The sequence below is a fragment of the Notechis scutatus genome, chromosome 13 (genome assembly GCF_049901735.1).
Source record: "Notechis scutatus isolate UNSWTSFEM ecotype Mainland chromosome 13, rNotScu1.2, whole genome shotgun sequence".
In the NCBI taxonomy this organism is placed as follows: domain Eukaryota; kingdom Metazoa; phylum Chordata; class Lepidosauria; order Squamata; family Elapidae; genus Notechis; species Notechis scutatus.
Genome location: NC_142021.1, coordinates 10,443,358 through 10,458,934, shown reverse-complemented (window position 1 = coordinate 10,458,934; position 15,577 = coordinate 10,443,358). Strand labels below are relative to the sequence as shown.

The window sequence follows — 15,577 nt, the reverse complement described above, 5'->3', positions numbered from 1 at the left end:
TCCACAACCAATTGCGCCCCAATTTAGGTGACCGCAGGGGCCTAGATAAATCCCCAAGTGGCCTCAAGAACTCTCAGAGAAAGTGCTAATGACCAGATGACTACAAAGAAACACAATCCTTCGATTTCCCCATAACCATCTCCAACCTAATGAGGCTTGGATGAGAAGCAAACATTTCCTCCTCCTCCTCCTCCTCCTCCTCCTCCTCCTCCTCCTCCTCCTCCTCCTCCTCCTCCTCCTCCTCCTCCTCCTCCTCCTCCTCCTCCTTCCTCCTTCTCCTCCTTCTCCCTTCCTTCTTCTCCTTCTTCCTTCTTCCTTCCTTCCTTCCTTCCTTCCTTCCTTCCTTCCTTCCTTCCTTCCTTCCTTCCTTCCTTCCTTCCTTCCTTCCTTCCTCTCTCTTTCTTCTTTCTAAAAAAAACCAGTCCAGTTGCCTTTTGGCTTTTGAAAAAGCACCTTTGAGATTTCCCAGGACTTCTGAAACATTTGCCTTGTTCTGCATCCTGCTTTAGATTCCATTCATGTGTGTAAATCCTTCATTGGTGGTTAAAAACCACTCGGCATATGCAGGATATGAAACCAATCACCAACTGTATCTGGGAAGTTGGCATTTTTATGAAGCAATGGAGAAGCATTAATCTCCCCCCATTCTGGAATGTCCAAAATGAAGGAAGCTAATCCTGATCATTTCTCCCTTGAATACAAGGACCTATCAAACTCCAGAGTCAACATCTCTGGTTCCAAATAAAAACCAATTACAGAGAAGTCCATAAATCCCTAGCTTCAACCAGACCTGCTCATGTCCCAGCCATATGAGGGTAAGATTTTCTAACTAATCCACCTATCAAAACTCCCCCTCCCAAAAAAAACCAAAAGGGTGGGATCTGGAAAAATGGAGGAGACCACCTGGAAGTAAAAGGAATTAACAGTGAAACATTAACAAGATTCCTAAAAAATACATTCTAACTGAATGTATTTGTAACAAGATAATAGAACCCCAGGAAGAGAAAGTGGAAAAAAGAAACAAGAAGAAACAGCTTTGGACTATTTGGATTACTTGGTGATTTTTGGACTTTTGGTTATTGGATTTAAATGACTAAAATCAATTGGGTGGTTGTTTAAAAGTGTTTAAAATGACATCACTCTTGGAAGAATTGAAAATGGAACTTAAAAAACAGAAAGAAGATGCACAAGAAGACAGAGGGTTTTTTGGTTTTGTATTTCAATTTTTAGAAATGGAGATCTTGAACTATGAGAAACAGCAAGAAATGCTTGAAGAATAAGAAGGACGGGACAAAGAAGAAGCCATCTTTAATGATCAAGTAATTCTATGTGGGGGAAAAAGGAAAGCGGGGGAAAGAGGGAAAAATTTAAGATTTGAAAAAACAAAAAAAGAACAGTTTGAAAAGCAGTATGAGGAAGAAACAGAAGAGAGGATTAAAAGGGGAGGGAGAAGAAGAGTGGGAAGAAGGAAAGGAAAATAAGTTATAAAGGACAAAAACAGGACATAGAGAAACAGAGAAACGTACAAGGATTAAAGGTATAAACCTATTTAGAAGACATAGAGATAATGGGTGAAAATTTAAATGAAAGAGAGGATTCTGTAAGGGTACATAAGATAGCATTGTTATATTAGAAATAGAAATGAATTTAGAAAATATGAAACAAGTGTGGTTAAAGTGATAGATAAAATACTTATTGTAATGTAATGGAATGTTTGTTAATAAATAAATGAAATAAAGAGAATGAGAGAATGAAATTAGGAAAGGATGGGAACATTTTAATTGATATTAATTACTTATAAAAAAATTAAGTGAAGAGAAATATGAAAAAATATGAAAAAATATGGAAATATTATAAGTGTTCCTAAGGATGTATGATATTTAATAGAAAAGATATTTTAAAGATGTTAATTAATATTAATGGAAGATTGTAACTAACATTAATGTTGAGCCGAATTGGAATAGAATGAGTATTTTATGTATTATTGTTATATATATTATCTTTAAGAACTTAGTGTGTATTTTAAGAATGTACCAAGCAGAATTCGATTGGCAAAAGTTATGTGTTATAAAATAGAGGTTAGATATTGAATGTTATAATTGTAAAGGAATAAATTGAAGTTTAAATAAGATCTGAATGGACAAAAATTAAAAGATACAAAGGTGTCATACTCCAATCAGTAACTACAGGGGAAAACTTGTTTAATGAGAAAAGAAAATATGAAATTGAAACAGAACAGACAAAAGTATAAACATAATGATTAGAAAGATATTGAAACTTAGAAAAAGATATGTAATTGAACTTAGAAAGGAATGAGATAATCAAAAACAAGGTTGAGAAAACTAAGGGAAGGGAAAAATCACTGAGAAAATGCTAAAATAGTAATAAGATATGGAATAGAATTCAAAGATGAATATGAAATTGAGTTTGTGTCTGTATGGAAAAGTGACAACCCGGGATCATGCTATTCTAAAAAAAAGATATTTTATTTGTATTATGTTTTGTGAAAATCCAAATAATTCTTTTTTTTCATCCTGGACCAAATTATTTACTTACAAATACACTTTATCTTGCTTTTTGTGGGACGTAGAGCTGATCGGAACCAGAACAAGACAAATGTAAGAGAAGAATGTGAGCTCTCCAATTCCCCCCCCCTCCCCCAAATTCCATGTTGCCAAAGCTGCTGTAATTCTAGGAAAAAAATAAAAAAGAATTCCTAAACACAGTCTGAATGTGACAAATGACCCCAGAAGTTTATTTAATTAAAAAAGGGGGAGCTTTTATATTCCCCTTGGTGAAGGCTTGCATTACGATCTTTCCTACTAAATCACTTAGTAAATCCTCTTTGCAAAAAAAAAGAAGAAGAATGAAAGAAAATAGATAAATACATTCCACATTCTTTGGCACTCTTTCTGGGGAGAATTAGAGAAATTAGAGGTACTAAAAACAAGTCCAAATTATGATTTTGTTTCTGCTGGTCCTTTTTGCTTAGATGTTCTCCTCCATTGGATTGAGATAATGGCCTTCAACCTTTCCATTTTTTCCCTCCCACCCATCGCCTCCCCTCCCCCAAATATAAGATTCAGATGGCAAATCTGAAATACTGAGAATTAACCAGCTTGAAAGCATCTAAACCATACATCAGGATTTACTTTGGGGTCTTGACTTGGGGGGTTCAGCTCAAAGAATGAGATCTTACTTGACTTCTCCTTATTTATTCATTTTTTTTTATTTTCCCTTGTGTGTTGGCATCCAACACCTCTCTACAAGTCCCATTCAATATTATATTTTTGTTATTTGGGATTTTTGACTATACTCTGGATATTTTCCATGAAAACCCAATGACCCACATTTGGGTTATGCATCAAGTTCTATTTTTTCTCTCTATGCTCCTTGTTTTTGACTACTATCTCAACGTAAAGGCAGAAAGGTGAGTGGAGGGGAGAAAAAAAAGAAGAGATAAGAAAGAAAACAGAATCTTTTTCAGATGTATTGTTACACTTTTTCATGTAGCTGTTCCATGTAGTTCCTTAGTTCTTTACATTCCCCCAAGTCCATGTCTTGGCAAACCCATTTGATATCGTCCTCACTGCTGGTCAGAATGGAGTTGACCGTCGGGTAGCCACCATCTGAAGAGATGGTGGTGAAGGTGGTGAATTGGACACGTTTCCGTTTGGAGGTGGGCGAGGTGGCCTGTTCGTTCTTCTGCTCCTTCACTTCTGGGGAGGTGGCAGAGTCTGTGGATCGGAAGAGTTGGCCGTTGAGGTTCTTCTGAGGGTTGGCACTAAGGAGATATTTACTTTCTTCTAAATCCACGCTCCTGTCAATGGCTGTAATGCATTCCTCCTGTTGGGTGGAGAAATTGAGGTGGTTCTCCAGCAGCTCAGTTCTATTACTCAGTCCTACCCAGTCGTGAGAATGCCTGAGGCCTTCTTGCTCTTCAAACGGAACCTGCTTATGCCTGTATTTCAAGGCAAAGGTGACACAGTTGATGAGGAACACCAAGATGGCCAAGCAGAAGACACCGAGCAAAGCATACATCCCGATTTCCAAGTCACTTAAGCCCCTGGGTGTCTCCTCAGCATCGTCCTCTTCCAAATCCCCATCGCTCCTGGGCAGGTCTACCTGAGCTGGGAAACTGGTGAAGTCTATCGGGAGAGTTTGCATACGACCATCGTCGTCTAGGAGGCTCTCGCGGTCTTCTTTCTTGCTCAGGATGGACTTCTGAGTGCTAGTCGTTCTGGTTTCTTCATGTCCCATGGAGGAGCTGTAGTAAGGTCCCTCTGGGCGAGATCTCTCCTGCAGGCTTGTCTTCTGACGACGATCAGTGGTCCGGTTCTCCAGGTGGACCCCGTCTTTGCCATGCTTACTGTCACTTGGGTTGGAGACAGTGTCATTCTGGCCAAATTTGACTTTGATGTTTCCGGTCCCCACTGCCAGAATGCTCTTCCTTTTCGACTTCTGGCACGATTCACTGATGACCAGCTCCACTTTCACCAAGAGACCCTGGCCTTCTGACTCGGCCACAAGGAAAGGCCACTTAAACTTGGGAGCCTGGTGGACAGACACCACCTTCTCATCCAGAGACGTGGCCACCAAAGAAAAGTCCTGGGCGTCGTATATGTCTAAGGGCATAACTGCTCCATCACTGAACTGGATCCAGCAACTCATCACGGCTTCCTATTTTTTTGGGGGGGAAATGAGACAGAATGATACTGGGACACACCCATCAAAATGGTACCCCCCCCCCGGTACAGGTAGTCCTCAACTTATAACAGTGAATTTAGTGACTGTTCAAAGTTATAACAGCACTGGAAAAAAAATGACTTATGGCCCCTTTTCACACTTATGACCGTTCCAGCATCCCCATGGTAACATGGTCACAATTCAGATGCTTGGAAACTGGTTCATATTTATGATGGTTACACTGTCCTCGGGTCATGTGATCAACTTTTGCAACTTTCTGAGAAGCAATAGCCATAGCACTTAGACTTATATACCGTTGTACCGTGTTTTACAGCCCTCTCTAAGTGGTTTACAGAGTCAGCATATTGCCCCCAACAATTTGGATCCTTGTTTGACCAACCTCGGAAAGATGGAAGGCTGAGTCAAACTTGAGCTGGTCAGAATTGAATTCCTGGCAGTGGGCAGAGTTTGCCTGCAATACTGCATTCTAACCACTGTGAAGGAAGGAAGGAAGGAAGGAAGGAAGGAAGGAAGGAAGGAAGGAAGGAAGGAAGGAAGGAAGGAAGGAAGGAGGAAAGAAGGAAGGAAGGAAGGAAGGAAGGAAGGAAGGAGGGAAAGAAGGAAGGAAGGAGGGGAAAGAAAGAAGGAAGGAAGGAAAGAAGGAAGGAAGGAAGGAAGGAAGGAAGGAAATAGCAATAGCACTACCACTTAGACTTACATACCGCTTTACAATGCTTTACAGCCCACTCTAAGTGGTTTACAGAGTCAGCCTGTTGCCCCCAACTATCTGGGTCCTCATTTTATCCACCTCGGAAGGAGGGAAGGCTGAGTCAGCCTTGAGCCTGGTGAGATTCGAACTGCCAAATTGCAGTCAGCCGGCAGTCAGCAGAAGTAGCCTGCAGTACTGCACTCTGACCACTGCGCCACCGCAACTCTATAGCGAAAACAATGGGGAAGCCAGATTCACATAACAACTGCAGGGATTCACTTAACAATTGTGGCAAGAAAAGTTGTAGAATGGGGCAAAACTTACTTAACAAACGTCTCATTTAGCAACATAAATTTAGTGGCCGTAGATCAAGGACTATCTGTATACAGTCAGAATGCATACTTTTGAAAATACCTGAGATACCATGTAAGTTATTAATGTATTAATTTATAAAATGTATTGTGCACCCTCAAGATGACTCTGGGGGCATGATCAGGAAAATAATTAAGAGTGTACAGAAATGAACATATTAACATGGGCAATCAAAGAACAAGAACAAACTGAATATTATATGATATGGGAATTATTTTATCAATGGTTGGAAAATAAAAAATAGAAGCTAGAAATTAAATATAAGAATGCAGAGAAGAAGGAGCTAAACAGGATGGTGATAATGATAAGATATATTATGTGTTAGCGGGTTAAAATAAGAATGTAATTATTGTTGTTATGGTAAGGAATTTGTACTAGTTAGAAATATTATTGCAGAAGATATTTGTATTAGATGACACACTGTTTAAATGAAAGATGGAATGTTTGTAAAATAAAATTAAAAAATTAATAAAAAAGATGACTTGCAGATAGATAGATAGATAGATAGATAGATAGATAGATAGATGATAGATAGATAGATAGATGATAGATAGATAGATAGATAGATAGATAGATAGATAGATAGATAGATAGATAGATAGATAGATAGATAGATAGATAGATAGATAGATAGTTGGGCACTTTATTTTTAACTTCCCTGTTGGTTAATAAAATTGTCCCTCTGGGACCATGTTAGAAGCTGCATCTCCAACAGTCCTTAAAGTTACTGTATTTTTGTTCAAATGTCTCCTCTTTCCTTTCCATTTTTCTTCTCCAATTGTCCCTGCACATTCTGTGGCAACTGAGCTAAAAGATGGAGTTCCTTTTTAAAAAAACAAAAAACTAATGCAGATCTTATAAAAGGAGAATATTTGTAGCTCAGGGTTGGAATGAGGGGTCCTTGGTGCTCTCTGAGCTTGGTTCTTTTCTTGCAGACATTTCTTGACCCTACTAGGGAATATCATCAGTACTAGAAGGGAGGAGGAGGAGGGGGAAGAGGACTGGGAGGGAGAGGAGGAGGCCCGTGTGTCTGGATGCTCTCTGAGTTTGGTGGTTTTCTTGCAGATGTTTCATTATCCAAATAGGGACTATCATGAGTACTAGAAAGGAGTGGGATTTGCAGAATTGAGGAGGAGGAGGACTGTGGGGTCCTTGGTACTCCCTGACCTTGTCTGTCTTCTTGCAGATGTTTCATGACCAAACATGATGATGTGACCTAGTTTGAGTAACGAAATGTCTGCAAGCAAACCACCAAGCTCAGAGAGAACCAAGGACCCCCAATGCAGACACGGAGCAAAATGAACTTAACGCTGGAAAAATGAGAAAAGGAAAAAGGAAAGAAACTGAGAAGGACCCTAAAGCCAAAGACACTTCCACTCCATTCTTACAGTGGGCAATCAGGTATATTTGGTGTGTTCAGAAATGAAGCATTGCTCCAAAAGCAATATTTTCCCCCCAAATATTCCAAATATGGCCCCCAATTGCTGGGCCTAAGACACACAGTCTTGTAGTTTGACCTTCTGCTACCCCGCCCAGCTCAAAGTCTCTTTTGAAACCCTCTATAAATTGATGGCCATGATCAATTCTACTGATGGCAGGTTGAGTCCTGTAGCTTTGGGCATTTAGCTGATGATCTCAAGATGAACAACCACACAAGAGGGAGAACAACTTTACAGTTTACAGATTAACAGAGTTGGAAGGGACCTTGTAGGTCATCTAGTCCAACTCCCCACCCAAGCAGGAGACCCTACAGAATTTCTGACAGATGGCAGCCCAGTCTCTTCTTGAAAGCCTCCAGTGTTGAAGCTCCCACAACTTCTGAAGGCAACTTCTGTTCCATGGGTTGATTGTTCTCACTGTCAGAAAATTCCTCCTTATTTCTAGGTTGAATCTCTCTTTGGTCAGTTTCCATCCATTGTTCCTTGTCTGGCCTTTGAGTGCTTTAGAAAATAGCTTGACCCCTTCCTCCTCTCTTTGGCAGCCCCTCAAATACTGGAAGATGCTCTCCTGTCTCCCCTGGTCCTTCTCTTCCCTAGACCAGCCAGGCCCAGTTCCTGCAACCATTCATCGTAGGTTTTATCCTCCAGTTTTTATCACCCTGGTTGCTCTTGTCTGCACTCTTTCTAGAGTCTCAACATCTTTTTTATAGTGTGGTGACCAAAACTGGATGCAGCATTCCAAGTGAGGTCTTACTAAGGCTTTATAGTAGTAGTATTTTCTCTCTCTATCCATCTTTGTCCCCTACCCCACTCTCCCACCTCCAGCACTATTTTATCCATCTCCCCAAAACCACCAGGCAGGCAAAATCACATCTGGATGGCATCCATGCTGAAGGACCAACAAGGTGAAGATGACAGAATTTGCTGAGATGGCTAAATTGATTCCTTTAATCAGAGAAAAAGACAATATCTACATTTATTGCTGACCGAAATCCTTTCTAGACTTTTTTTTTTGCTGTGAAAAACAGAAAAGAATGAACATACGATTTATGGTTGGGATGATTAGACAGGATAGATTATAAAAAGGAGAGAGGGATGTTGTAACCATTGAGGAAGGGATAAATTGATAACTGGACTTATAACTTGCCATAAAGAATATATTGCATGTTGCTCCTTTGTAGCTGTTCTCCTTTTTTCTTTTTTCCCCTTTCTTGCACTTCGAGCTTTCTTTTCCTTTTCTTTTTCTGGCTATATAATTAATTTATATTGGGGTGTTTTGCTTCTTTCAAAAAACATCTTTAATAAAAATTATATGCATAAAAAATGAAGGACCGCCAAGGTTAAGGAACAGCTAGATTTGCAATACAACCTTCTTCTCCAAAACATGCATTTTTGGCAGGTGAGCAGTGGGATGCTCTATTATTTATGAGAGGTTACCAGAAGAAGAAGAAGAAGGAAAAAAAATACATATTTTTTCCACCCTGGGCTTGCTCTAGTTTTACCGCCCTATTGACTGGAACAATGCTTCTCTATTTAGAAGTTTGGTGGCCTTCAGAGATGAGCACCTATAAATCTAAAATGTCCTTTTAGAATAATACTAACTATTCCACAAGGACACCAGTGCCAGTTCACCTGCTCAGTTGGCAAGAGAAGGCAGGAAAGGCAGATTTGGAAAATGGCGGACTGTTGCCAAGGAACGCTGAAGGTTTGGCATCTGCTCTCTCTCTCTCTCTCTCTCTCTCTCTCTCTCTCTCTCTCTCTCTCTCCTCTCCCTCTCCCTCTCCTCTCCCTCTCTCCTCTCTCTCTCTGTGGGGGGTGTCTTTTGTTCCCATTTACCCAATTTTATTTCCCAGAAGGTTGTTTCCTCTGTTTGGAAACTTTGGGGGGGGGGTCTTGGTGGGCACAAGTCTTTATGATGAGTGGTGTATTGTCAGAGTGAGATTATGGGAGATGTTGATGAAGAGGAGGGAGGGGGAGAGAAACTAATAGGGCTGAAGGAAGAGAGTTGAAGCAGAAGAATAATATTATTGGGGGAGGAAGAGGGGAAACACTGGGGAAAAGAAGGGGAGGGGAGGGGGAGGGGAAAGGGAAGGGATGAATGGGGAAGGGATAATGGAGAAGGGAAGGGAAGCAATTAATGGAGACAGGAAGGGAAGAGAGAAAACAGGAAGGAAAAGATGGAAGGAAGGAAGGAAGGGCAATGGAGGGAGGGAGCAAGGAAAGAAAGTAGGGAGGGAGGGAAAGAAAATGAAGTGGAAGAGGATAAGGATGAAACAGACATTAACAACACTGCTTGGTTCTCCATTTGGCTGCCTGTAGTTTCATAGGGTCCTTTAAAACACTGTATCCCACATTCACCTCTGGTTTGTCAAAGTATCCATTGAGAAGCAATTGCTTATGTTTTAGAAAGAAAGGTGGACCCCGCCGTGCTCAGACAGGATGCTTGGAGGCCCAACCCGGAGAAAAGGAACTTCAGATAGGAGGCTGCTACCTGCTTTTCTGCTTGAAGCACTTCGTGGGCGATTGCTGTAGCGAAGATGGCTCTGTTGCTCCCGGTGCTCAGCTGTAACGAGAGCGAGAGCCCTGATACCAGTTGGACGCCCAGGTCAGTGATGGTCACCTTCTCATCCAGGACCGTCACCGTCTTCTCTGCCAAGATGGCATCGGAAAGTGGGGACAGGATCTGCAGGAGGAGACCAAAGGGACAGTTCATCTCTACACTCCAAGGAAATCACTTTTCCCAAACACTCTGCATGTCTCACTTTGATTTACCGTCCGCCCCCCCCCCCCCTTTTCTACCCCCCCCCCCCCCCCCCCCCCCCCCCCAAACACCAGGACTGACACCCCCCCCCCCCCCCCCCCCCCCCCCCCCCCCCCCCCCCCCACCCCCCCCCCAACATTCCCCCCCCCCCCCCCCCCCCCCCCCCCCACCCCCCCCCCCCCCCCCCCCCCCCCCCCCCCCCCCCCCCGCGGTTGGGGACCCCTGATGTAGAGAGCCTTTATTTATTTATTTTCCCCCAAACCACCATGTTGTTAATCAGATCGCAGCCCTGTAAAACAACAATGTGCATTATAAAGAGTGATTGACTTGGGACTTAAGTTTCAGAAAATAGGGATTGGGAAGGGAAGAAGGAAAGTTGGGTAGAAGAGAGGGAGGGAGGGAAGGAGAGAGGGAGGGGAAAAAGAAGGGAGGAAAATAGCAGAGATGGAAGGAAGGAAGAAAAGAAGAAAAGAAAAGAAAAAGAAGGGAAGAGGGGAAGAGAGGAAGGAAGGAAAAATAAGGAAAGAGGGGAAACGAAGAAGAAGGAGAACAAAGAAGGGAGGAAAAGAAAAGGAAGAAAAGGAAGGAAGAAAGAAGGAAGGAAGGGGAAAGAGAGATTGGTTGTAAAAAGGAAAATGAGAGGGAGGGAGGGAAGAAAGGAGAGAGAAAAATGAATGAAGGGGAGAGAGGGAGGGAGGGGAGGAAGGAAGGAAGGAGAGAAGGTTGGAAAGGAGAGATGGGTTGGAAGAAAGGAAGGAAGGAATGGGAAGGGGAGAGAGGAAGGAAGGAAGGAAAGGAAAGGAAGGAAAGAAGGAAGGAAGGAAGGAAGGAAGGAAGGAAGGAAGGAAGGAAGGAAGGAAGGAAGGAAAGACAAAGGACCACCAGGGAACAATCTGTTCAAGGTGGGATGATCAGATGCATTCATCCTATTTTGTTTTCACACTGAAACCTCTACAAGATGTTAATCATGAATACACCTTCTCCAAAATTGCGCATTTCTACCTGTATGTTCTCTCAACAGATAAATCTCTAAACACACCTTATCTCCAAACCCATCTCTCTCTGAGCCTCTAGGTGCTCCTGACAGTCTGAGAACTTTCTTTTAAAATCCTGAGAACTGAGACATCCAGATCTGCATATTTGAAAATGCAGGTTAAGAAAAACAAGAGAATCCCTCAAAGAGATAACAAACGTGATCATTCTTAAACCCTTCTTCCTTCTGTCTTAGATTTTTCCACCTCATCCCAGGAATTTTCCTCTGTTATTATGTTCTATGCTCATGGGGCCAGGGTCTTGCATAGATTGATTTAATTTTCCTACCTTTTTATTTGTTTCTGCTAAAAAAAACTATGAAAGAGAGAGAGAATAAGACAGAGAAAGAGAGAGAATAAGACAGAGAAAGAGAGTGAGTGAGTGAGCGAGAGAGATACGGAGAGACAAATAAAACAGAGAAAGAAAGGTAGAAAAAGAGAAAAAGAAAATGAGAAAGAGAGATGGAGAGAAATAGAATATGACAGAGAAAGAGTAAAAGAGACAGAATGAGTGAGAAAGAGAGAGAGACTAAGACAAAGAAAGAGAATGATAAAAAGAGAATGAAAGAGAAAGAGATGGAGAGAGAGAGAGACAGAATAAGGCAGAAAGAGCGAGAGAGAATAAGACAGAGAAAGAGAGAGAGAAAAGGAGAATGAGGGAGAGAAAGAGAGAGAGATGGAGACAGAATAAGACAGAGAAAGAGAAAAAGAATGAGAGAGAATAAGACAGAAAGAAAGAGAGAGAGAATAAGACAGAGAGAGAGACAGAATAAGACAAAGAGAAAAAGAGAATGAGAAAGAGAGAATGAGAAAAAGAATGAAAGAGAGAGAGATGGAGAGAGAGAGAGACAGAATAACACAGAAAGAGAAAAAGAAAAAGAAAGAGAGAGAGAGAGAGAAAGAGAGAGAGAGATTTATAAACATGGAGCAATCGAGTAGATGAGATCTTGGCAGTCCATATATAGGTGACTTGGATGGATTCTCGGGAGACAGGTATTCTTCCAAGTGAATGGACCAACTATCAATTTGTCACTCACTTCCTTGCTGCATTTCTCTCCCAAATATATTCTTTGTATTATCTGGACACAAGGCAGAGTGAAGAGTTTCTGCAACTGATAAATGTCTTTAGAAAGAGCTGCAGAGTGATGCCATTTCTAACAAAAGCCCCCTTATATGTATAAAAAAAAAGACGGATAAATTTGCTCAATGCAATGTGCGGGTTGCTGAGTGCCATAAAAAGCTTTTTGCAATGCAGGAGTGAAAGAAGAAAAAAAAACACCTTATCTGTAGCTAATCCAACAGCATAAAATGAACTTTTAGTACCTTTCAGGGCATTCTTGAAACATAAAAACACTTCTTTCTGCTTTGTGCTACCGTTTTGGTTTCTTTCTAGCATAGTAGTTTGTTCGTTCCTATTTATCCTCCTTCTCAAGGTAAACCAAGATCAGATTTGGACTTTTAAAGGACTGTGGCTACATATTCAGCATTTTTATTACTTTAATAGGCTTTTCTGGTTCTGAAATGTACCTCAATCTTCCTATTTGCTTCCTCTTGGATTGATCATTCAGTAAGGTTCAAGACATATGAAGAACGGTTGCAGGAATTGGGTATGTCTAGTTTAATGAAAAGAAGGATCAGGGGTGACAGGATAGCAGTGTTCCAGTATTTGAGGGGCTGCCACAAAGAAGAGGGAGGGTCAAGCTATTCCCCAAAGTACCTGAAGGCAGGACAAGAAGCAATGGGTGGAAACTTTTTTTTTTTTAAAATGAATTTATTTATTAGAAACATTTGAAAGAAATAGCACAAGTAACTCAGAAGGACGGAAGGAAGGAAGGAAGGAAGGAAGGAAGGAAGGAAGGAAGGAAGGAAGGAAGGAAGGAAGGAAGGAAGGAAGGAAGGAAGGAAGGAAGGAAGGAAGGAAGGAAGGAAGGGAAAAAGAGAGAGAAAGAACAAAAGAAAAAGAAAGGAGAGAAAGAGAAAAAGAAAGAGAGAGAGAGAAGGAAAGAAGGAAAGAAAGAAAGGAAGAAGGTGGAAGAAAGAAAAAGAAGAAGCAACAGATGGAAACGTATCAAGGAGAGAAGCAACCTTGAACAAAGGAGGAATTTCCTAACAGAAAACAATTAATAAGTGGAACAGCTTCCTTTCAAAAGTTGTGGGTACTCCATCACTGGAGTTTTTAAAGAAGAGATTGGACAACCATTTATCTGAAATGGTAATGCTTGAGCAGGGGGTTGGACTAGAAGATCCCCAAGGTCCCTTCCAACTCTTTTTTTTATTCTGTTATTCAGTTGGATGGATTCTGCTGTCAGCTCGTAAAACATTCCTATGTCTGTTTCCGAGTTGCCATAAGAAGGACAGGGGAACCTGAAGGAGCAGTATGGCAAATAAAAACCAGAAGCACATTCCATGCTTATAAAGATTGTAACCTAGGCTACTAGATCTTCTGCCCACGAAAATCCTTCATTGGAGAGTGTGATTGATGACACCCAGCCTGTGACCATGTTTCATTGGAAAATCTGATTTATGACATACCCAGGGGTGTGGGGGGAGGGAAACAGAGTCATAGGTGATAATAGATTACATATGTCAGAGTTGGCTTCATATGGGTTAGTGCCGGACATGTTGCTCCAAATAAATCTTGTGGATTCTTTTGAAGTTTGGCTTCAAATGATTTAATTAGGGCAATCTTCGGAACCCTGACATCTGCACTTAATGAAACTTCCTAATTCACATGCCCTGTAGCCCTAAACTACATGCTGCCTTCGTATCTTAGTTGTGAACATCTCTAAGAGTCTCCAGTTAGATGAAGGATATGAATCTTTGGGTCTGGTCTAGTAAGGAACCTTCAGTTTTGCTCACCTGTAAGGTAGTCATTCCTAACTCCTGTCCCATTAGCACCTGTCCATCTTGCAGCTTGGCAATCCTTGGCTCTTCCACTTGCATGAAATTTTTTACTAGGTCAGTGATGTCCACTTGCCAGTCGGAGCCCAGCAGGTAAGTAGTTTGGCCACCAGAGTCCAAGGGTTCAGCTACAAACTGAGTAAGGACCCGTACTGTTGCATGCTGGTACTGGAGAGTACAACCTCTTCCCTTCCTCTCATCCTCCTCTTCATCATCACTGTCTCTAACAGGTCTGTGAAGAGATTTCAAGCCAGATGGTCAAACCAACAATAAAAAGTTGACCGTGTGGCACTGCTGATATTAAAACCCTAAAGCAGGGGTGGGCTTCACACATTTTAGCAATGGGTTCTCTGTCTGGTTGCTGGGTGGTCATGGTGGGTGTGGCCTAGTCGGATTCCTGCACCACTGCGGGGTGTGTGTGTTGCCCTTTCCGGACTCCAGAGGCTTTCCGTGAGCGTCCCAAAAGATGAAAACTGCCTCCCCGGGCTCTGTAGGCTCTCTGGAAGCCAGAAACGGGCCCATTTCTGGCCTTCCCAAACTTCCAGGAGGCCCATTTTTCACCCTCCCTGAGCCTCTGTGCGAGCCCTCCATTTACCTGCATCCAAAATGGGCCACATGGGGACTCCTGGGAGGGGCGGGGTGGGCGGGGCCAGCCAAGAGTGGGATTTGGGGGTTCTCTGAACAGCACAAAATCTTAACTAGGGGCTCCCCATAACCCCTGCGAACCCCCAGCAGCCCAGCCCTGCACTGAAGACTTGCTCTCATGGGGCACATGCATGAACTTTTCATGTGCCTGAGTGATCCATCAGCCCTACTGCTTTGGGGGTTCTTCTGGTCCTTCCCCTCAATGAAACAACCTCTTGCCCAACGTCCAAACTTGAGGACATCTTCACTTTCCTCCTCAAATATGCTGGTGGGAACTAAGCCATTTTTATATATTGTGTTTTTTTTTTAAGCATTTAGTAAACAGTGTATTGTCTGGGTCATTTTACACATACGTAATTCTAGTCACAATGATATTCTTTAAAAGGTAACGGTAAAGGTTCCCCTTGCACATATGTGCTAGTCATTTCCAGCTCTAGGGCCCAGTGCTCATCTCCATTACAAAGCCAAAGAGCCAGCTCTGTCTGAAGACGTCTCTGTGGTCATGTGGCCGGCATGACGAAATGCCTTCGAAGGCGCACGGAGGAATGCTGTTCCCTTCCCACCAAAGGGGTCCCTATTTTTCTACATGCATTTTTTTACATGCTTTCGAACTGCTAGGTTGGCAGAAGTTGGGACAAGGAACGGGAACTCATTCTGTTATGCGGCGCTAGGGATTTGAACCACTGAACTGCTGACCTTTCTGATCAACAAGCTCAGCGTCTTAGCCACTGAGCCATCATGTCTCTAGATATTCTTTGCCTGTATATAATAGTATTCTTCCAGTTTCTAATTTCCACCTTTATTGTCTAATCATTGATAAAACAAACCCCAAGTTAAAAATATTCTGTATCTTCTTTATCCTTTATCTTTAACATTAGCCTATCCATTTCTGCACAGTCTAGTATTTTTTAATTATATTTTCATCTGTAGGAGTTTCCTCATTTTTCCGGTATTGTGCAAATACGATTCTTGCTGCTGTCAAAACATGCAATATTAAATATACATTCCCTTTGTTGTAATTTTCTGGAAATAT

General features: G+C 41.9%; 1 protein-coding gene across 2 annotated transcripts in view; it reads right to left on the bottom strand.

Moving 5' to 3' along the window:
- Window positions 1-3,476: 3,476 nt before the first annotated feature.
- Window positions 3,477-15,577, bottom strand: part of LOC113425108 (transmembrane protein 132D-like) — a 238,981-nt gene continuing 226,880 nt past the window's right edge. For both annotated transcript variants that reach the window (XM_026687092.2, XM_087942976.1), the window contains 3 exons: window positions 13,858-14,131; window positions 9,698-9,889; window positions 3,477-4,680 (listed from right to left, as the gene is read on the bottom strand). In XM_026687092.2, the coding sequence (XP_026542877.2) occupies window positions 3,496-4,680; window positions 9,698-9,889; window positions 13,858-14,131 (1,651 nt within the window). In that variant the 3' untranslated portion in view covers window positions 3,477-3,495. The remainder of the gene's footprint in view (window positions 4,681-9,697; window positions 9,890-13,857; window positions 14,132-15,577) is intronic.